Source organism: Argopecten irradians, chromosome 13 (genome assembly GCF_041381155.1).
Source record: "Argopecten irradians isolate NY chromosome 13, Ai_NY, whole genome shotgun sequence".
Lineage (NCBI taxonomy): Eukaryota > Metazoa > Mollusca > Bivalvia > Pectinida > Pectinidae > Argopecten > Argopecten irradians.
The window spans coordinates 31,444,465-31,469,684 of NC_091146.1; the positions used below are offsets into that span (position 1 = coordinate 31,444,465).

Below are 25,220 nucleotides of genomic sequence, written 5' to 3' on the forward strand. Positions count from 1 at the left end.
TCGGTAAAACGGCAGACCAGTAAGTCCGGGGTCGCGGGTTCAAGCCCGGCTGGCGGCACACTACTCTCGCCCTGTCACATATATATGACGATTTCCAAAATATGTTTTAGTAGTTACGACGAATCAGAGTCATTCAATTTGAACTTAGTAATTACAAAGAATTTTTATTGTAGAAAAATGAACAGTTGTTAAAGTAGAGAATGGTATAAATATTACAGATCTTGTTTTAAATTGTACTGTTAAAAGTGAACAACCCTAAAGGTCAAGCAGTAAATCTGTTTATGTTGTGAAGTTATCTTTCGGCTTTATAGCTGTCCAGACACGGAGCTTTGTGACCGGCAGTGTATGTCAGATAAGGTTAAAACATTAATTTTAGATTAGGAGATTCACGTTCATGTTAGTTTTATAATTGTTTAGGGATTGCTCTGTGCTTTGTTTTGTAAATATATAGTGAGTTGATTATAATTCAGCTCCAGTTTTAGCCTCCGATCTAGCCAAACGTTTATTTGTAACCCTTAGATTTAATACTGAATAGAACAAGAAGACTGGACTTTGTCCTTTTGTATTTGTAACTGGAATTTAGAGGGCAACATGTATATACGTACCCGGCCTACTATACCTTTCGGTCGTAGTGGAGCACTGCCTCCGAAAATCACTCGGGCACAGTTTTCTATACTGTTTTGTAGGTTTACAATTATTTTATGCATATAAATGCATTTACATATTATATTTGTCCAAAACAAACATAACTACCATTCTTAATATCTACCGTACCGCTCACACGACGTCATATTCACAATTTCCGGACTTGCCGTAAAAATCCCCTTCAGAAAGATCTTCATGTGTATTACGTAAAAAATAATGCCTCGGTGGGAATTTAATAATCTATGTGGTTCAGTTTTATTGCCTAGTAAGCAAGCGATATCGAACAAGTAAGATGAAATGCAAATAAACGTTTTATAATGGTTTGCATAATCATTACTTTGCTCCATTAGCAGTGATAGGCACCAATTGTAGCTCTAAAGACGACATCATTTTCTGTCTAAAAGTCTTTTGAGCTACAATATTGCAGCCACGTTTACACCACCGTGGAAAATATTTTGTAAAAGTAAAATGAAAGAAACTGTTATTTCTTTGCAACTCAATTTTTAATTTTTGTATCATCCATTTGAATTATGAGTGTTTTCCAACAGAAAGCAATTACATAGAGTGATGTTGAAGAAAAATGAATGTGGTTATCGATTTAATTAAGTATTTAGTTTTGTGTTATATATAAGGACAAAATTTTCGCAAACTTCCTTTGATTGATATATTTTGGTTAACGCATATCAATGAATATTAAAATATATAAAAAATGAATATTAAAGGGACAATTCACCCAGGCTAATTCTTTTATATAACCAAGAAGCAAAATATGGCATAAATGTATTGTTCTACATTTCTTATGAAACATATAACACAAAATATTGACAAATTCCACGTCATTGTTTAGTATTTTAATTGATACCTTTGTAATTCCAAATCGTTGATCAATATGATTAAGCAGATACAATATGTACGCTGTACCTATATCCGAGCCCAAGTCACGCACGTTAAACAAATGAACTATATATACCACTGGGGAGGTGATAAAATGACTTTTAGGCAAGACAATTCACCGAAAAGGGTAAACACACTACTGTCAGAGCGATTTGAGCAGTTCTAAAAGTTGCTTTACTCTACGAGCAAGGGACAAGATGTTTGACCTCAATGTGTAATGGCGGACAGCAAGTGAGTTTGAACATTTCACACGTATTTCACTACCATAGGCTTTTCTGGCATATCACAGTAAAACCGACTGACCTAATTCCCATTAAAGCTGGGTTTTTCCGATTTATGTACAAATTTTAATGTTCTCTTAGACTGAATTGTCCCTTTAATGAATAATCGTGTATTTTAATGAATAACTATTAATATTAATTGATCGGGTATTTATGATAAAATTTTGTGTTATATTTGATGACTAAGGAAAGCCCCTTCAGAAAGATCTTCATGTGTATTACGTAAAAATAATGCCTCGGTGGGAATTTGATAATCTATGTGGTTCAGTTTTATTGCCTAGTAAGCAAGCGATATCGAACAAGTAAGATGAAATGCAAATAAACGTTTTATAATGGTTTGCATAATCATTACTTTGCTCCATTTAGCAGTAATAGGCACCAATTGTAGCTCTAAAGACGACATCATTTTCTGTCTAAAAGTCTTTTGAGCTACAATATATTGCAGCCACGTTTACACCACCGTGGAAAATATTTTGTAAAAGTAAAATGAAAGAAACTGTTATTTCTTTGCAACTCAATTTTTAATTTTTGTATCATCCATTTGAAATTATCCATTTGAGTGTTTTCCCAACAGAAAGCAATTAATATAGAGTGATGTTGAAGAAAAATGAATGTGGTTATCGATTTAATTAATATTTAGTTTTGTGTTATATATAAGGACAAAATTTTCGCAAACTTCCTTTGATTGATATATTTTGGTTAACGCATATCAATGAATATTAAAATATATAAAAAATGAATATTTAAGGGACAATTCACCCAGGATAATTCTTTTATATAACCAAGAAGCAAAATATGGCATAAATGTATTGTTCTACATTTCTTATGAAACATATAACATAAAATATTGACAAATTCCACGTCATTGTTTAGTATTTTAATTGATACCTTTGTAATTCCAAATCGTTGATCAATATGATTAAGCAGATACAATATGTACGCTGTACCTATATCCGAGCCCAAGTCACGCACGTTAAACAAATGAACTATATATACCACTGGGGAGGTGATAAAATGACTTTTAGACAAGACAATTCACCGAAAAGGGTAAACACACTACTGTCAGAGCGATTTGAGCAGTTCTAGACAAAAGTTGCTTTACTCGACGAGCAAGGGACAGGATTCGGCATACAAGATGTTTGACCACAATGTGTAATGGCGGACAGCAAGTGAGTTTGAACATTTCACACGTATTTCACTACCATAGGCTTTTCTGGCATATCACAGTAAAACCAACTGACCTAATTCCCATTAAAGCTGGGTTTTTCCGATTTATGTACAAATTTTAATGTTCTCTTAGACTGAATTGTCCCTTTAATGAATAATCGTGTATGTTAATGAATAACTATTATTAATATTAATTGATCGGGTATTTATAATAAAATTTTGTGTTATATTTGATGACTAAGGAAAGCCTAGGTTCATTTAAAGCATATATTGTAGTCAATCGATGATAATGAATGTTAATACATATTTATTGATTTTTTTAATGAATATTTTATTAAATAATCATGGATACTAATTTTAGTCAATATTAACGGATATAGATTAATATATTATTTGAATGTTAACTAATTTAAATTGATATTAATGAATACGAATAATTAAAAAAAGGATTTGTTTCTAGACGGTTTTGTATTGCCGAAGCTATCATAACATTCAGTTTAAGTAAAAATGATCCAAAGACCTCACTCAATGTTATTGAACTGCAGTTCAAAACCAAATTTCACTATCACAACTAGCTTTGAAGCAGATACAATTTTAACCTTACCTACGTTGACCACTAAAATAGCCAATGGTATTTACACCAGACTAGACCTACCTATTTTGATCTCCATCTCTCTGACCTTATCACGACTGCCTGAGGTGGAGGTCTAAAGGGTCATTGTTAAGTGGACTCTTTGTTAAAGTTGTTTACTGATTAACACGCTTGAACAAATATTTTTGTTTTCACTTTTTAAATAAAATCGTCTGTGTAACAACACTGTTCTCATTTATTACGTACATTTACCCGTAAGTGAGACATTATTGTATGTAGTATTCGAAAATTCTAGTTACACGAGTTGCTATGACATGGGTTTCATTGTTGATGGTGTATAATTTTTTTTGTTAAATTACCAAAATGGCTATATAGCACGAATTTACAAATTACTATATCTATTCGATGGTATTTATAGACAGCTTTGGCTACATTTCTATCTTATCAATGTACATTGAAAAACCAATTTTAAATGTAGGGAATCAAATTTGACAGCTGTTTGTTTGCGTATTCCGTTTTGGCATATTACAGAATTATCTGCCCTTGCGTGTAGGTATTGATTGTGACGTCATGTATTTCAGAGGGCAACATCATATTTTTTAGAGAAAACGACGCGAGTTGCGCTCACAAAATAATGAAGTCACAATGGATACCTACCCGAAATGGAGATATAGAGAATACATGGTTAGTATCTTACAATACAAGGTTTATTTTGGTGCGATACTTAGGAAAACCGAGATGAAGAGGCTCTGCCGAGTCATCTCGGCTCTCTGTGTCGAGCACCAAAATAAACCTACCTTGTATTGTAAGATACCAACCGTGTATTCTGTTTATCCTGGAACCATTATTAAGACATTTCAAAACGAAACCAAATTGCCAGTTATTTACTTGGTTTTGTTCCATGCGAGACGCTTCTTTGATGCGGAGGAAAAGATTCATTCACTAAACAGAATGAGAGAGTACTCCTTTTTACTTACTTCACAAAGAATTTTGTGATAAATTTTAAAGTGCTTTGAACTTTGCGTTAATAGTTTGCTAAATGATTAACTTCACTTAACAGTTAGATACCACTTATTGTGGGTGTTATTGGACAGGCCTAAGGGTTATAATCTATGATCAAATTTAAACTGTTTTGTGACCTTTGAGAATAAAATTCACCAAATGAGTGGAATAACTGTGGTAATCCTCTGGGCAAATTGACTATGATACCTTTTCTGAATGAATTTAAGTTCCATTACTAAAACGTTATCGGATTAAATATTACAACTGCCATCCTAAAAGAGACCTAAAGGACACAGACGACGGGCTTGAATAAGACATGACCAAATTGAGGGCGTTAGTCTGGGCAATAAAAAATCTGTAATTTGATTGTATATACAATATTAAAAGATCAAGAAAATTTTTTATTTGTAAAGGTCAGTTAGGTTCTCCGACTTTTGTTCGAAACACTATCATCTATTATTCAGGGACTCGCACTGATGTGCCAAGGCCGACTATGTCAATATGTTATCATCATGTAATTCCAAAGTTTACAAACTTCAAAACTTTTTCTTTTCGGCTTCTTTTACATCGTGATAAACGTGTTGACGGAAGTTTTACCGGTTGTATAATTGGTGGTGGATAATCCACGGGTTGTACCCACTGTCGACGGGCTGGGGGTACGCTTTTCCTCCCGATATACCCTCAGACTCTTCTGCCAAGCTAGTATTTTCCCGCGACCTGTTCGATGGGACTCATACGAAGAGTCCACAACTCTATTTCGGAATCCATCACGGTCTAACAGTGATAAAACAAAACCTTATTTTAAAAGGTTATCTAAAAAAGGATTTTTAATGCCTGCATTATAATTGATTTTAGATTGACAGCATTTGATCTAATTGATAGAAGTATTTGTTTGGGACTTTACTTATAAATCAGGGGAATCCGATGGGAATACATTGCTAAAAAAATGCATTCAATGCATACTTTTATACCATTTAAGTGATTTCGGGGTTTCAATTTAGTAAATGCGATGTTAGGGCTGTACTATTTACTGAGAAAGACACGAACGGTGCTATTCCACAGAGGCGTCGTAATTTGTGACCACCGATTGGGGTACAGTTGTATTATTGTCATTGAGTGAGAAAATGTGTTATAAGAGGAGATAACTGTCCATCAGTTAGAAATAGGTTTGATTTAACTTGTTTTTGAGGTAATGTACAAGCGTTGATATCAGGTTCAACAAAACGCGGAGGACGCGCCTAATCCTCTGCATTGTAATTGCAGTTGATACGTGTATATTATTATTAAAATTAACTGTAGGTATGTTGACTTTCTTAATATATGAAAAGGGTCCACACAAATATAAGAATTTCCAGAAACGGGGTGGGAGAGACCGAGGGAAAATGAATAGTGTGGTAGCTTTACAATAATGTATAACAATGTATGTAGGAGACCGATAATAGACGAAATTCAATAATCTTGGTATGTTTATTTATTAATGACAAAGGGAATAATTGTATTAGATAACGCATATGCATTGTAGCAACATCTAAGGAAGAAAAATAGCTTTATTATTTTCCAATAAGTTGAGTGTAAGTTGAAAAAGTCAATCCAAGAATTGTAAATATCTACTCAGTAGTACGAATTTATAGATACATAAAAATAGAATAGTTATAACTGGGAGGATATGCTAAGAGAAATTTGGGTGACAAATCATTAGAAGCTCCTTAGGTATAAAAGTTGTTGCCACACAAACTTATTTGTCAACCAAAACACTATATAAGGTTCCATGGAGCTAAATAAAACACAACTTTTAAAGGATTATGACGGTATCGTTAGAATCTTGGGTACAGTTATGGTTGCTGTGTTTATATAACCAGAGACAAATATTAAAACTGTATTGAATTAATAGGAATAGAAACTAAAAGGTACATTATCCAACTGTATATTAAAAAAGTTGTTTAGGATATCAAGAAAAGAACACAAATGATTGAAAATGGTTCAATTAAACATTTAAAATGGAAACCTAGCATATAATATTTGGATGTGACCAATACACTCACTGGGATTGATATGTCATCCGTAGATCTGTTAAACATGTTACAATTATAGATAAATAGCATTCTTGAATGAGGTCATATAGACAAGGAGGTTGAACTATACAAATAAACGTATAATACAGTTCACGATGGATATACAGTAAATATTCATATATTATGATTAATTTATATGTTTTACAATATTTATTTAGTATAAGCTCCTATTGACACTGTATATAAAAAATGTTTAACCAAAATAAGAATTTCGGCACACAATCTTGAATATTGAAAAAGGGTAGAAAACAAAAATATCCCACGAGAGAATAGATTGTGTACATGTTGTGGATTTAAATGAACTTGAAGATGAATATCACTTTCTATTACAATGTCCATTTTATGTTGATTTACGCCAAAAGTATATTAAGAAATATTATTACAGAAGACCAAGTGTTTTTTAAATTAGTTAAATTATTAAGCGTTAACAACGTTAAAGAATTACAAAATACTGGTAAATTTATTCATTTTGCTATTAAGAAAAGGTCAGAAAAGTTAAAAAGTTGAGACATTTGGCTGGAAATTTATTATCTATTATATGAATCACTCTCCATCTCATTTGTTATATCAATTGTATATTTTTACATGATGTAATTTGTACTTATGGACCGTAAGGTCCACGGAATAAAATGAATTGAAAATGAATTGAATTGACTGGATTTTAACCAAGACTGTGTTCGCCATACTTTGGAGTTAACCAGGGTAACGTTTTGACTGTAACCATTCAGGATGGCATTATGCTATAGATGCGGAGGCCACTTCGCCCCAAACCATCCGATGTGGTGTCCAGCAAACGTATGTTACTGTTTCCGATGTGGAAACATTGGCCACTTTTCGAGAATGTGTTTTAATCGAACCGGACATTGTACTACAAATGTTGGTACAACAGGATATTATCCCTGGACCAGTCAGCGACAACTGCCTATCCATCCTGTTCCTGTCCCCGAAAAACTCTTCGGACAGTAAGTCCGTTATTCGCACTGCACCAAAGAAAAAGGCCAAGTCAACATCTAAACGGCGGCGAGATTCTGAACGTCTCAGGAAATTCCGAGAAACCAAAAAGGTATTGTGTATTTTTCCATTCAGTAACATTGAAAATAGTGAACTTCAAAACGATTTCCAGAAAGACTCTAACTACAGCAACCAGATAATTTCATTACAGTCAAAACTTGTTCGTACCAAAATTACCATCTCCAAAATATCAGAAAAGTGTGCAAAATTACAAAGATCAAACGAAATTCTAGAAGAGGAATGTGCGCGCGTCAAAAATGTGAATATAACCAATTATGTGTCTCAAATTAAGGAACTAGAAAAAGCATTGAACAACAGAAAGAAAATTAATTTGAAAAGACTACAAAGACGAAACAATCAGTACTTACAAACAGTTTATTTGCGATTATGTAAAAGAACAGTATTGTAGTTTTTTCAACGCGAGTGATTAAAGTTCGAAATTTCGGAACGGACGAGGAATTAAAAAACAGGAAACAAAAACAATAACAACAACAAATCCTTCCAAAAACAACTTAGTTACTACAAGCGCTCCAAAATACTACCAGCCCCGAATACTTTTCCCGGACCACGAAACCAACCACAAAATAATTCCACGTACCGCCAGCGACCACACATATCCCTATGAAAAACCGAGCGAATAGACTACCACCAAAAACAGAGGAAAGTTTAATTAAGACGCGTGGACGCGTCCTTTCCCCCGGAGCGGAAGGACGTTATCACAAAGAATTTTGTGATAAATTTTAAAGTGCTTTGAACTTTGCGTTAATAGTTGCTAAATTTTAACATCAATTATCAGTTGATACTATTGTGTGAAATTTGACATTCCTAAGGTTATATTCTTGATCAAATTTACGTTTTGTGACATTTGAGATAAAAATCCATATGTGTGATAACTGTGTATATCCTCTGGCAATTTACTTTGATACCTTTTCTGAAAGATTTTTAAGTTCCATTCTATTACGTAATCGGATTAATGTCACGGCCATCCTAATTGCCTAAAGGACACTGACCACGGCTGATTAATCTGCCCAATGAGCGATATCTGTCAATCATAATTCTGTAATTTTATTGTATGTACATTATTTAAGCATGAAATATTTTATTTGTAAAGCAGTTAGGTCTCCGACTTTGTATGGAACACATCAGCTATATTCTGGACACTCCAGAATAGCCATCCGTCAAGTCAAAGTTATCATCATTAAATTCCAAAGTTCAACAGTTCGCCATATCATTTATAAAACATTTTCTTTCGTCATCTTTACATCGTGACAAAACGTGCGGAAGTTTCCGTATGAAAATATTCAGGGTTACGAATCAAGCACCTGGGGTTACAGCAGGTATAATTCTATACGCCCGAACTCTATGCACACAAGCTTCAAATAGTTTTTTTGACACAAAGCAGTCACATGCGTTCCGTGATTATAGAATACATACTGCTATTGATTTAGAAAAAGTTGTTAAATTGGGTTGCGTACATTGTCAATATCAGATATCAGCAATTTCATTCGGCTAATGGCGTTACCGTCATTTGGCTTATGGGTTAAGAAGTGAAAATGAAGATTTCTCTTCAGAAAATTTCGATTAAATAAAACAAATGAATTCCTATCAGATATTGTCTGAATAGTCAGCAGCGTCTATTATTTTGTGTATCAGTTTACTTACTGTTCAATCATTAACCTACAGGTAGTTAAGCAATTGGTCAATTTTCTCATCGATACTTGGAACAACAATGCAGAGAATGTTACCATTTCCCATCACACGATAATCTTGGAGTCAATGTTGGTGAAGGTGTTGTAATGTAAGCACATTGACATAATAGAGAATAGCCGTTCTTATGACAAGCGTTTTGATCTTACATACCATTGTCCTATTTAAAGGACGTTTAGGCCTAACAAAAATGTAAATTATATTAGTTAGTAGAGACAATTCATGTATCTGACAAAAAGCCAAACCAAAACACTTCTTAAGAATTCGTCAAAGTGCTTACAGTAAATCTCCCACACCACAATATGCGCGTTGCATACATTGCGTCACACATTGTTAAACAGACCTGTTTTATTCGTAATTTGAAGTATATGTCCCATGGAACTTCTACTCATAGAAAGCTTTTGAAGTGTATATTTTACACACATCCCTGTGTTTACACATTTTGCATAAATCACTACCAAATATAGTCTAAAAGTCTACTTGAACCAAGATGCATTTTTATAAAATGACGTGCGCTGTGTTGTAATCGCATAACATGCACATTTCTAGCAACTGCGTACACACTGTGATAATATTCACATCAGTCTCAATCCTAGTAGCTATCTTTTCTCGTACGTTAGTAATAATTAAAGATTTGAAGTAGGTTCCCGTTCTCTTCAAAATATCAGACCTCAATATAAGTCGGTCAGTTACATTTAATAAGCCTTTCCTGTCAGGTACTATAAGACGAAAACTGGGTTACTGGCATAAAATGATGTTGTAAACGATATATTTGCATGATCGCTCTTTCGTTCAGTCGGATTTAGGAGTTTACTGACTTCGAGAGCACAGTGTTACACAATGACGCCCCCAAGTTATTATAGCCATTTCATTGGTTCGTGAATATATAAACTATTACCAGTGTCAGAACAGTCTGTACCTTCGAAGGAATCGGCGGGGTTGACCTTGAGCTGTGTGACGAGTAACTTCGATGGAAGCTGATTTCACTCAGTCGCCACTAATGCAATGTTTTGGGTCAGTATACACCCTAACTGTGGACATTGTCCATTCTGTCCCCCGGCCGAGACACACCAAAGACTATAAAACAAAGTGGTTTGTTTCTGTTCTGCTTTAGCGCATCAGTATACAGGCACTATAAAAAGGGCAACAGTTCCCCACTATACAAGGTAAAGACCACAAGCTGAACTCTCATGATATATACCGCAGTCTCCCAAAACCATGATCGCAACAACAACATACACGCAATACAGCGCATACATGGGAGGCCGTACTTCCTTACTATTGACATGACATAGATGCTGCTAATAGGACGGTTAATTAAACACAAACAAACATTTCTGTTAGTTATTTTCCGGGGGATATTGTTTTGGGCACCGTCCGTTCCGAGTAAACTTTACTGGGCTATTACTCACAAACCGTTCAGCGCAGCTCCTTGAAACTATCTGTAATACATCCAATCAAATGATGCTACCAGTTTAGCCCATTGCAGCTTTGTGACCTCACCTTTTGGTAAAATTTTTTCGTTACCATGGAAATACCAAATTACAATTTTCAATTTGTTTCCGCGGACTAATAACTCCAAAACCGTTCACCTGTTTTTTCTCTCACCTTACTTCAGTTTTTGACTACTATGATTTTTCCACTAGTCTATAGCGTCAAAATTTCATTTTTTACACACTTCTACAAAGTAGACAAAGTAGCTAGAAGCTAATTAATATAGCTGTACTCTATAGTATTCCAAAAGTAATGGTATGCGATATGAGCCTAATAGATATTCACCCCTAAATAATATTTGTACAATTTCTTGTTCCTCAATTATCGATAAATCATGAATATTATATCTTATTTACAGCAAAGCCAGATCTAATCTCTGTTAGCGAGACTACTACCGTGTGGATTTAATTGATCTTAGCAGTACAAAACTTCATTTATTGCAACAGTAAATATGAAACACTTAAACTATCCACGTATACGTCAAACTCGTCTTCCCACGAGACGACCTTTTAATGTAGTGCCCTGCTCCTGTCTCATTCCGTCTCGGCTAACGATGTACAAACATTGGATAGGGTAGACTCAGACGTAGACTTCCTGAGTTTCTTAGTTTGATATATTTAAATTGTTACACAAGGTTGATGGTGAATATTTTCTAACACGCCAGATGGTTCTAGCACGAAGCCAGTGGATTTTGGGGGGGGGGGAATTTTATTCTTCTTTAGTTCTTCTTCTATTTTTGTTGGGAATTAAAAAACGGGGGGGGGGGAATATGGCTCTACACGTTGACATATGATGTACATAACACACAATTAATGGTTACTAGGCAAGGCATTGGGCGCTATCGAGAGGTTGATGACATCAGTTATTATTGCTTATTTATGCTATCATTGTATGACATTTGATGAAATTCTGTTGATAAAATAGTGTTCTCAAAGTATCGTGCGGAAACGAAAATTTGCGAAACAAATATTTTGAATAACAGTGACCTTTGTAGTTCACCTTTTGACCCAAAATTCAATCCCACGCTGTATTTTCTCGGGAAAATCAAACTTCATTTGAATTTTGTTGTGTAAATGATACTTGATTCTAAATCATTGAAATGTAAGTTAACCTTTCTTTGAAGCTGTATCCCTCGATGTAAATATTCTAATGGTAAATAAATATATGCAGTTTGAATAAAACTTTGGAGTTTGACTGAAATTTGATTTTGCATTTAGTTCTTTCAGCAATAAACCCTCAACTTTAAGAAAGCTTCCACTTACAGTACACTCTTACGCACCTTTAATATCAGATAAGGAGGTGCATCGTCCAATATCAATGTTACAACATGTGACACCAATTTTAAATCGGCTATCTACAAATTAATCCGACATTTAAACGGATGACCTTGGCTCATATCTGTCCGTGCCTGCATAATATCGCTAGATATACACTCGTCATGAACCGTAGATGATATAGATATATAATTAAAAAAGTGTATATAAATGTAATACTATATTACATTATAAGAATATATTATATTATTATATAATTATATTATTATATTATTATTATATTACAAGCTAACCGATACTTACATTATATATATATATCATTGGCTTCTTAGGTAAAATATGTGTTTTCGTTTAAATATCACATACAGTGTCTATAACAATAATGACAATAAAAAAAGCTAACCGAGTTTTATAACATATAGGTATAATTCTTTTTCACAAAAAATAATACGGGCAGCCACTTGAAACGTCATGATATACATGTGCATATCAAAAGGTCTCCAATACTTTTAAATGACATACATGTATGTATCAAATTACTAGTAAACGTTTCTGTCATAATTTGCGTGCCCCTATGTTTTGGCTGAGATGACCAAGATTGCATTTTACGGTCTCGGAATAGCAGTTGAGACTGCTTGTTTTACACGTGTTCATAGATATTTAACTGTCGAAAACAGATATATCTAGATTTAATATCCCATGGAAAGTTACACAATATAAGACCACGATCGAGAGCATCGTGGGTAGCGATAGGCCAAGGACATCTCCTTGCAGGCGGTGTATGGGATTTGCAAATTATTTAGTCTAGATGAAATAAATGATTATTCTAATTACTGGTTTATGTAAATAATGAATGTACTTGCAATATTTCCAACGTGGACATTTTTATTTTGCTATAATTAATATCGATGTTGCTATCGTTTGTGCGATGAGGAGGTTTTGCCGAGTCATCTCGGTTTTCCCTGTCGACACCAAAATAAAACTTGTATTGTAAGATAGTGACCGTGTATTCTGTTTATCCTGCAACTTTTTCATTATACATACAGAAGATGGTATTCAAAACGAAAACAAATTGCCTGTTATTTACACGATTTCGCTTAAAGCGAAATGCTTCTTTGATGATCAAGAAAAGATGCTTTTACTAAATCGAATGAGTGTGTACTCCTTTTTACTAACGTGGGAAATATGTAAGCGACGTCATTCCGGTGATTGTGACGTAACTGTTTGGCGGGACTGACTGCCGTTTCATTCACTCCTATTAAAAGTGACGTCACTGGAATGTTCGGGATCAAGTCATCAAATTTAGAAATTGAATCAAACGAAAGAAATTAAACATCTATTTACTGACATCGTAATATTTTTCTATTTCAACTATTACAGGAAATTCTTATTATCTGGTATCTAGTTCTGTGCCCGACTAATGTCGATATAAGAGCTGAAAATGCACTGTTTCTTTATATTGTTCCGCTTCTTTTGTTGACTTTAAATTCGTAAAATGAACTTAACCCGCGAAGGGCGTCAGAACGTTTGTTTTCAACGGGAATAAAACACCGTAGTGATAAAGACCTTCCAAGTATGGCAACAGTGAATATTTGCATCAGGAAAATTGGGACACAAAAAGTCGATTTTCTCCAAATGTAAGTAAGTTACACTACATTAATTTTGCTGGAACACTTAAAAAATCGTTCTGATTTCAGAACAATTGGAATTATGAAGATACCTCTTACAGTATTTTTATTATTATTATTATATAATTAATTTTTCTTTGTTTTCATACCAAATCTGGCTTTCTGATTGGCCAAAATTTTTTTTGCATACCACTATAATTAATTTTTCTTTGTTTTCATACCAAATCTGGCTTTCTGATTGGCCAATATTTTTTTTGCATACCACTATGAAAAAAAAAATCCGAGAATGGCGCGAAACCTCCGACATTTTCGTGACGTCACAATAGAGACATTGACGTTGCGTATTGATTCGGAAAAAAGAATCCCTTGAAAAACCACTATAATGTTACATTTAAACATACTTCATTTTATCAAATAGAGTATAAAATTAATTATAAGTATTGATGTCACTATTTTTTAATTTTATCGGGTTATGAAAAAAAAATTGTTTGCAAACTTTTGTGAGAATCCGCTACGCGGATTCACACAGTTTGCAAACAAATTTTTTTTTTCATACCCCGATAAAATTAAAAAATAGTGACATCAATGCTTAAATGAAAAAAAAGATCCGAGAATGGCGCGAAACCCCGACGTTAACGTGACGTCACAATAGAGACATTGACGTTGCGTATTGATTCGGAAAAAAGAATCCCTTGAAAAACCACTATAATGTTACATTTAAACATACTTCATTTTATCAAATAGATTATAAAATTAATTATAAGTATTGATGTCACTATTTTTTAATTTTATCGGGTTATGAAAAAAAAATTGTTTGCAAACTTTTGTGAGAATCCGCTACGCGGATTCACACAGTTTGCAAACAATTTTTTTTTCATACCCCGATAAAATTAAAAAATAGTGACATCAATGCTTAAAGATGCTCCACCGCCGACAGAGCATAAATGATTTTCATTATTTGAACAGTAATTGGTGTTTAATCGTGTATATATATGTCTAATTAACACACAAATGATATAAAATATCTTATTTTGCCTTTGGTGCAAGCGCAATCAGTACTTCATTCCATATAGGATATAGAGGCACGGATTTTTTTCGGGATGCAATTAATTATTTTTCATATTTTAAACTTGAAGTAAAATTAGAAGCTCAAAACTGTTGAATGGTGGTAATGGTGTAAAGTAAGAAACTTTTGTAACTGAAGAAAAAATACTAAAATCGTCTGCTCTTGTTTTTAATAGTGAAAAAAAATACTATTTGTCAGCGGTGGAGCATCTTTAAATATAATGTAAGTTAATTATATTATATTATATTATTATATTTGAAGACCGGCATGAGCCGAGAAAGCGCTAGGGAGGAAAAAACTGTTTTATAGTTGTGTTTTCTTTTTATGTATATGGAAACCATCACATGGACATTGTTCTTTTTTATTTACATTATAAGTATATATATATATACTGTACAGACTGTGTGGGTATATTAATAGTAATAATAATATTCTTTTGTTTAATTAAGATGTTGATTAATCAACTTAATACATGTATATATTTAAATTTGATTATAGTTTCTGGCTATGAAAGGGCTTACATAGGCATGACCTGTTGCCCAATCCTTTTGATTGATTCAATAAAATTGGTTGAAATGAAATAAATAAATGCACGACAGAAACACCCCCACAGTATAGAGCTGTACAAAGGTCACAGGACAGGTACACAATACACATTGGGAAACCAGCTTAACTTCTTAGCTTGCCTGGTCCATATAAATACATCTTGTACATGTACATCAATATTTACATCCCCGCTACATTTATATAAAGGCATAACGGGTTTTATAAGGTTTTATGTGCAATGTACAGTTATTATTGATTCAACCTTTGGGATAAAAATTCCCGCGTGGTTTTACACTGTACCTCCAAAGTCGAGAACCACGTGGAATTTCATGAATATACATTTGTAGTAAACGTAGTAAAACAAGTCACGTGCTTATTCCTCATTCATGCCATTGGCCTAAATATAGAATTGCATTGTGGGTAACTAGTGATCACGTGAGGGTGTGTTTACCTCCAAATATAGTGATAGTTTGCTTACCATTTTGTCGCGAAAATGGATTTACTTGACAATATTTAGACTCCAAAATGTTATCAATATTGCATGCAAACATTTTGACATGCACATACATGTACTGTTTTACTTAAACACTGGTCTGAAATGAGTTATAAAGCTGTCATCTCCACTTATTATCTAGCAATTCTATAATGCGAATTGATCAATTCAATCGGTCTAGCCGTCTAATCTAGGATCAGCGAAGATCGGCTACCCCCGGCTAAATTCGTAGAATTCTGAATTTATATTTACCTACTTTTGGTATCAGAATAGATAAATATAACACAAAGAAAATAAGATCTCATTCAAAAGAACAAATTATATATACTAAATAACAGTTCAGAGACAAATCACTATACACCTTTTTGTATTTAGAGGTAAACACACAATCATGTGATCACTCCTTACCCACGATACAAAGCCATATTTCGGCCAATGGCATGAATGAGGCATAAGCACGTGACTTGTTTACTACTTTTTTTACTACAAAAGACCGCGTGTTTTGTACTATGATAGTAAAAATCCCCCACGGATCGTGGTTTCATTTCAAAAGATGGCCAACAGATGAGATTAGTTTAAACAATATTTATTCAAATATATTCATACAAATACACCAATACATACAGACAGCTACAATGTAGGATGGGAAAACAAGCTAAGAGCTTATATTAATTCCTCTCCTGAAATAAAAGCACGGCGTTTTGACATGGACATATACACAATAACAGGACAACCAGTGAGACAATACATTTATACTTAAATAGAGATATTTCTCTCTCTCTCTTTTTTTTCCCGTAGTACAGATTGAATTTCATAAATATATGCTTGCATCTATTTTACGCCGAATCGTTTGTTATGTAACACTTACAGGATCATGTTGATCCCAGTTTGAAATGACGTCAAACTACTCACGACTCACCCCTGTGTATAAAAGCAACTTATCAATACCCGAGACTAGACAGCCAATCACGACAGAGGAAACATAGGCACAGATATAGGACAAAAGTCACGATAAGTAAATGCATGACAGAAACACTACCACAGTACAGAGCATACAAAGGTCACAGGTCAGGTACACAATACACATTGGGAAACCAGCTTAACTTCTTAGCTTGCCTTGTCCATATATATAAATACATCTTGTACATGTACATCAATATTTACATCCCCGCTACATTTATATAATGTCATAACGGATTTTTATTAGATTTTATTTGCCATGTACAGTTATTATTGATTCAACCTTTGGGATAAAAATTCCACCGTGGTTTTACCTCTAAAGTCGAGAACCACGTGGAATTTCATAAATATACATTGGTAGTAAACGTAGTAAAACAAGTCACGTGCTTATTCTTCATTCATGCCATTGGCCTAAATATAGAATTGCATTGTGGGTAACTAGTGATCAGGTGATTGTGTGTCACTTCCAAATATGGTGATAGTTTGCTTACCATTTTGTCGCTAAAATTGATTTACATGAAAATATGTAGACTCCAAAATGTTAACAATATTGCATCCATACATTTTGAGATGCACACGTGTACTGTTTTACTTTGAGACAATGGTCTGAAATGAGTTAAATAACACTGTCATTTCCACTTTTTATCTATCAAATCAATAATGCGAATTGACCAATTCAATCGGTCTAGTCGTCTAATCTAGGATCAGCGAAGATCGGCTACCTCCGGCTTTATTCGTATAATTCTAAATTTATATTTTCCGACTTTTGGTTTCAGAATAGATAAAAATAACACATGAAAAATAATATTTCCGTCAAAAGGAAAAATATATATACTAAATAACAGGTCAGAGACAAATCACTATTTTTGGAAGTAAACACACAATCACATGATCACTTCTTACCCATAATAAAAAGCCATATTTCGGCCAATGGCATGAATGAGGTATAAACACGTGACTTGATTACTACGTTTTTTACTACAAAAGACCGCGTGTTTTGTACCATGACGGGGAAAATCCCCCACGTACGGATCATGGTTTCATTTCAAAAGTTGGTCTACAGATTGAATTTCATAAATATGTGTTTGCCTCTATTATACGCCGAGGCGTTTGTTATGTAACAGGAGCGTGCACGTGTTGGGCCTAGTTTGAAATGACGTCAAACTCACCCCAGTGTATAAAAGCAACCCAGGTTCGGTACGTGTAGGTGTTATACACTGTAGCTTGTATGTCTGCTGCGAGGAAGAACAAACAACTCCTTTTAACAATTAACTATTTATTACAAATACAACATGAAATACATGTATCTACAACACAAAGAAAACAGCAAAGGCCTAGTCGACAAAAAGAAATAATCCTACCATACAAATATATTACGGCCCCGGCCCCCATTCCGATATCTAATTGTCTAAGAAATACTAGCTACCCGGTATACAGTCCCTTCCCTGAGTGTATCCAATACCCGAGACTAGACAGCCAATCACGACAGAGGAAACACAAACACACATATAGGACAAAAGTCACGATAAATAAATGCACGACAGAAACACTCCCACAGTATAGAGCCATACGAATCTGACCAAAATACATATCCTTATTATCACTAAATCTGATCAAGGATCTAACATCACACTAGGGCACAGGGACTTGTAACGTAGGTTGTGAGAAAGTCTGCTGTGTATATAGTATACATGTATACACAGCAGACTTTCTCACAATCTACGTTACAAGTCCCTGTGCACTAGGGTCACGTTCTGGTTACCTTTTGAATTGGCCAATCAAATCCTGCTTTCAGAAACTTTGAAGTGAATTTCAGGGGACAAAGTTGTTTGAAAGAGCTGTAAGAATCATTTACGTGTACAAAGACGTCTCACCGAAAAAAAAGCTAAATGTAAACGTATACTGTGACGAAAGGTCGTCTTCTATTGATGTAACTATTCCGTCTTTGCATTTTACAGAGTTAGCTCCCTTGCGGGTAGGTATCGATTGTTACGTCATTATTTTGTGAGCGCAATTCACGTCGTTTTCACCGAAATGTATGACGTTACGCTCGCAAACACGTGACGTCACAATCGATACCTACCTGCAAGGGGAGATAACTCTGTAATATGCAAATACAGAATACATATATAAAATGCATTTGATCTGAAGGACAGGGGGTGTTAAGGCCACCACATCGTGATCTTTTACGGGATGTAGTAATATCCTCTATTACATGGAGTGATTATATGGGTCTGTATTTTAATTAGATTGCATGTCGTTCTTCACAATTCTTATCTGTAGATAGACAAATAGCTGCGCATGCGACGCGACATACATACCTGATTTGTGTGTTCTAGTTACTGTCATATGATGAGACAGAAACGCGATAAAGATATTCTAAAATTAGAGCCATCATCGTCCTGTATATTCATTAGAAAATCACGTGAAGAAGTTTTCCGAAATATTTGAAGCAGAAATGGTGATGTTTGTCGGCATATATTACATAATGTACAGATGTACACATTGTTCATAATTACGTTGTTTTCAGTAAGGTATGAAATGAAGTATGTGTGAAGAAATAAACAATTCACTATGGCAATATCTTACTGTTAACTGGCATTACCATATTACAGAAGACACCAAGCAACACACCCCATCCTAAAACATTAAACTAAAAACGGACGAACCAGTCGTCCTACTGCCTGTCATCCTCGATATTCCAGTGGTTCCGTTCACTTACGATCTCTACACCCCTGGACTATCTCATAGTAAAACTGGAGGCAACAGAACAGAACAGGTAATTAAGTCATTTGATGTACATCAAAAGAGCCGTATAACGGTATACTGTGGTTGACTGTGTGGCTTTGATGTTAGGCGTCGCTCTCTCTGTAGTCTTCAAAGAAAATCTTTGCTGGCCTGTGATTGGTCAAATGTTTTTCGCTGAGCTGCCTTCAATTTCACTATGATATAGTCCAGGGGTGTAGAGATTGTAAGTGATCGGAACCCCTGGAGTATCGAGGATGACTGCCTGTATGCTCAGCGGGAACACAGTGGCCATAATTAACGTAAGTGTGATGTCATTGGATGGGCTGTGCATCTAATGCACGTATGTTTTCGGTGAACTTGTTAGATATCATCGTTTACTATACTTTCAAAAAAAAAAAAAAAAAAAAAAAGAGAGAGAAAAAATGCAGTGGAAATTTTCATTACCATGATAGACTTTGACAAACTCAATATCGTATTAAATTTAGTTTGCTACGTCAAGAAGATAACCTAATCACGCGACCACATGAACATTCTTACGTCTGACATTTATATGTTACAGATACTGGACGATAGTGACCTACAATGTATCTCGTGGGTTAACCTCGCATTTCATTATACTAAGTATAGAACGTCAGATAAGATAAAATATAAATATGTAGGTGCTCAAATCCGGATCAGACACAGTCCTAGCCACAGATAAAACAAAGTCTATGATGGAAACAAGTATGAAATTCACGAATGTTTGTGCTTTAAACAGAACTTTGACTATTACGCAATATACTGGTACTAAACAAAGGTGGAATTGCTATGAAAAGAAGATGACGCGACTTCAGTTATGTGGCTGGATGTAAATGTGGACGTCATAAATTAACAATCTGCTTTTAAGGCGTTTTATCATCAAGGTATGGTTACACAATTATTGTTTCGTTAGAAACGTTAAACAAACTGATATTCAACGGATGTGTGTTTTTTTAGTTTGTTTTTCTTCTGAATATTCACACTGAAAATATTTATCGTTTGAACAGGCAGGGGACGTAAGAAAAGAAGACTCGTTGCTTCATAACTGCATCACACCGGATATTTAATGAAGTTTTTTTTTCTTAATGAACAGGCAGGGACTAAGAAAAAAAGACTTCAGTTGCTCCATAGCTTCATAGCTTCATCACAACAGAAAAAAAATGACATAACTTGATATGTGATACTTTTGAACGGACTAATCAAAATGGCAGAAGGCATAAGTCACGTACATGTACCATCCCATAGTAAAGGGCAGACAACTTGCCATCACCACAGAGAGAGACAGCTAGAGTTGTATTGTGAAACGTGTCAGGAGTTGGCTTGTCTAAGATGTCTTTCATCAGTGCACAAAGGTCATATTTTCTATGAACTAAGTGAAATCACCCCTACTAAAAAGCAAGATATAACGTCTTTTGTTGATAGAACGGAACAGAATGAACTTGTACAAATTCAGACTTACATCGCCTCTACTGATTCGCTACTGCAGGATAACTACAGTGCCTTCGACAAACTGTCACAGGAGGTGAAAGCCCAAAATGAGAAGTTGAAACAGGAGCTGGACATGCTTACAGCAGAGACAATATCTATTTATCAGAAAATGAAGGAGGATAACGACAAGGTTATAGCGAACTACAAGCAGGAGCTGACGATGTACAAGAAACAACTAGAAGAACAATTGCAGGGATTTAAGACAGTACTTCAGCGGGGTTCTCACATAGAAATCTATGACATTGAATGCAAATTAGACCCCGAAATCCATCTCCCTGACACACCGGTATTGGGGGATTTTGGCTTCACCACAAACAAAACTCCTCGCAATGACCTGAAGCTTGCTCTAGGGAATGTTGAAACCTCATGTCAAGGTCATTCCATCACAGACCCACCAGCAGACGGTAACACTTCAGGTCAAGGTCAAATAACAACAAAACCAGATGACCAGCAACAGGCTGCTGCAAATCATGCAGGACTAAAGAAAAAAAAGCGCAGAACGTACGTAGTGAAATCCAAAAATGGGGGCTTTGGCCTCACCACAAACAAAACTCCTCGCAATAACCTGAAGGTTGCTCTAGGGAATCTTGAAACCTCATGTCAAGGTGATTCCTTCACAGACCCACCAACGCATGTTTACACGTCAGATCAAGGTCATTCCAACACTTCAGGTCAAGGTCATTCCATCACAGATCCACTAGCTGACGGTGACACTTCAGGTCAAGGTCAAATAATAACAGGACCAGATAAACAGCAACAGGCCACTACACATCAGCAGCTGTTAGATGTAGAGACGAAAATTGCAGAGAGCAGGTCGGTACTTCTACCAAAAACCAAGGACTTAGGTCATTTGCATTATACGTGCAGCATTACTTCTTTATGTTGCGTTGGAATTAACCAGGCCTGGACAACCTTCAGAAATACACTATCTTTTCTTCACATCGACGACTGTGCTGAGGCAATTGTAAAGCAGAAGGTAGTGCACACCTCCAGAATCAATGATATCAGTGTATCTCCTAGAACACACACATTGTGGGCCTGTGACGACAACAAAGGCATACTGGAGCTGGTGTCCGAAACACTAGTACACAGGTTTTCAACCACAGATACACCCTCGAGTATATGTGCTACATCCACCAACCATATCATAATTGGCATGTCCAAACACATCTCCAAATTTACCACAGAAGGGCACATGGTTGTCTCCACATCGACTTCAGGGATTAAACCCAAGGAAACATGTTCCCAACACTGGATCGCAGAGTGTCCAGTTACTGGCAATGTCGCGGTGATTAGTTACACAACCGATGGTCATTATAAAATTGTCATCATGAATTCTGATTTCAAGGAATTGTTTGTATGTCATGAAGACACTCACCTTTATTACAGGCGTGACAGGGATGAATTCAGCCCCATGTATGTGGCATACGACAGTGTAGGCAATGTCCTCATTGGTGAGTGGAGACATAGTCGCATTACGGTCCGCAATGGAAGAGGTGATGTTCTATGCACCTTCAAATGTCACAATAATTGGGATGGAAAGTTTTATCTTGGAAAGCATCCAAGTGTACTGGACATGGACAGAATAAATGACGGTCTGAATGCTTTTTGTTTAGACAGTGACGATATCGTGTGGGCAGTATGCCATAACTGCGAAGAAAGAATAATAGGCCTACAATACAAAAAGATACCACCGGCAGGACAAGGGAAAGCTTACAATATTTGGTTTGTTTAGTTTTACGTCCTATTAACAGCCAGGGTCATGTAAGGACGTGCCAGGTTTGTTGGTGGAGGAAAGCCGGAGTACCCGGAGAAAAACCACCGGCCAGCGGTCAGTACCTGGCAACTGCCCCACATGGGATTCGAACCCGCATCCCAGAGGTGGAGGGCTTACAATATTTAGGTTGGTCTGATTTAACTAAATATTGTGGGACATCATATGGAATTATATATCAGTTGTTAGTACATAATGTAACTTTTTTTTCGCGTTTTCATTGGTTCAGTCCCCAGGCACTATTTAGCCATAGTCCCGGGACTATGGTTTGGCGCGCTTTTTGTTACGTACGTCATATTGACAAAAAAGACGTCACAGTCGCTATTTGTGCTGTTCACTGGCAAACAAGCTGTACATGCGGACGACGTTTTGGAAAGAAAAATACAAATATCACGGTTTGGAAAAACGAATTTACATGATAAAAAATACATCAAAAAAAAAAAAAAAAAAAAGACTTGGCTGCACTCGTTTTTTTAAAGACATTGCTATTGTTGATAGTACAAAATTGTTTGTCCTATCATTTAATTATTTTCTTCTATCTGTTATGTACCAAACATATGATTGCCTTATTTTGAGGGCACTATAGTCTTCTAGTAATGTCTTCGGATGGCAAAGTACCAGAACCGGAGTCTGCAGTATTATGCCATCCCAAGACAACACTATAAGACCATAGTGCCCTCAAAATAAGGCAATATATTTATGTAATTCATTGTGATGTCCATCAAGATTGAATACAATTAAATATATGGTTGTCTCACTCATTCTTTTTAAAATTACTTAAAAATTGGAATCCTGTAAATACCAGTATTAAAATTTACTTTTAACTTTCATTTCTGAAGTATTGAGGCAAATATACAAGAAATGTTTCAATTCATCTCATCAAATTTAATGTTTTTTATCAATGTAATTAGACAATATAAATTCTAACCATGTCACCATGTCCTTTATTACTTCTATCAATTCTACACTGGTTTTTGACCATATCTTGCTGGGTACCGATTCTCACCATCGCATGTATACCATATATTTTATCATTAAATGCAATTTTTTGTGAAAAAAAAAGAGAAAGCAGACTTCCAGTTTTTTTTTAGATTTGTGTGGATTCATACAAATATACATGAGATGGCGAAGTTTGATACTTGATGCACATCCAACTGTTCACCATTTGGCATCCTAGAGACTCCAGGGGTTACTATCACTGACGTTATATCCACTACCCTAGATCTCCAGGGGTTACTATCACTGTCATTATATCCTCCATCCTCGATACTCCAGGGGTTACTATCACTGTCATTATGTCCACCACTTCCACCACTCCCAATACTCTGGGGTAACTATCACTGACGTTATATCCTCCATCCTTGATACTCCAAGGGTTACTATCACTGTTGTTATATCCACCACTGGACTATCTAAAACCGGAGACAGCACTGAAAAAACGCTAAACCAACCAAAAAGATTTCCTTTGAAGACTACAGAGAGAGCGATGCCCATCTTCAAAGCCACACAGTCAACTACAGTGTAACATTATACAGCTCTTTTGATGTATATCAAAGGATTGAATTACCTCCAGTTTCAGTATGAGATAGTCCCGGGGTAGATATGATGTCATTGATAGTAACCCCTGGAGTATCGAGGATGACCATTTGGATGCTTGGTTGGTTAGTCATGGATTTACAACCTGTTGGATTGACAGACAATGTCATTTTAGGACGGCCTGTCGTGTGTGTGGCGTGTTACATCAGTCTAGTGTGTGATGTTTGGGAAGATGGTGATCTATTCATGTTGTGTCATCTTGCCATTGTTTTAGTGCTGTTTTACTGAAGCATACCACCAAACAAGTACTTAGATATGCGGTCTCATATAAGCTGACCCTGGTCATTTGGACTAGGTGAGCTACATATGGTAACCAATCCCTGAATCATAGGCAAATACAGTTGTAGAACCAACTTACCGTATTCGACCCAATAAGCCCCCCTCCTCCTTTTTGAGGCCTCAATTTCAATCGCTCAGGCATAAATAAGGACCAAAACTACATAAAACGGTATAAATTTGCAATAATTTTGACTAATTAGCACTTTTTCATTTTTATATTTTTTTAAGCACCCTGGGCGCTTATTGGGTCGAATACGGTAATTTGAAATAAGATATATTGAAATATTGCTTAATTTGAAATTATTATCCCTGTTCAAATAAAGTATTTGATTTTTTAACTTGTTTAAATTGAAATCTGGATAATTTTGACAAGATTTCCTGTTCCCCAAGGACTTCAATTTAACCAAGTTCCACTGTATTACAAATTTAAAAGTTCCACTGTATTACAAATTTAAAATTGTTCATCGACAGTGAAGTTCATAACT

General features: G+C 35.3%; 1 protein-coding gene across 3 annotated transcripts; it reads left to right on the forward strand.

Annotated features, from left to right (window-relative positions):
• The first annotated feature begins 19,527 nt into the window (after positions 1–19,527).
• On the forward strand, positions 19,528–23,266 carry LOC138306140 (tripartite motif-containing protein 2-like). Of its 3 annotated transcripts, none has more exons than XM_069246526.1 (2): positions 19,528–21,685; positions 21,758–23,266. In XM_069246526.1, exons 1-2 carry the CDS (start codon positions 20,803–20,805, stop codon positions 22,819–22,821), a joined length of 1,947 nt encoding a protein of 648 aa, XP_069102627.1. In that variant the 5' UTR covers positions 19,528–20,802; the 3' UTR covers positions 22,822–23,266. The 3 variants fall into 3 exon arrangements, with proteins under 3 accessions (XP_069102627.1, XP_069102625.1, XP_069102626.1); XM_069246524.1 differs by having other exon boundaries at positions 19,528–20,482; positions 20,606–23,266; XM_069246525.1 differs by having other exon boundaries at positions 19,528–20,482; positions 20,692–23,266.
• Positions 23,267–25,220: the final 1,954 nt, after the last annotated feature.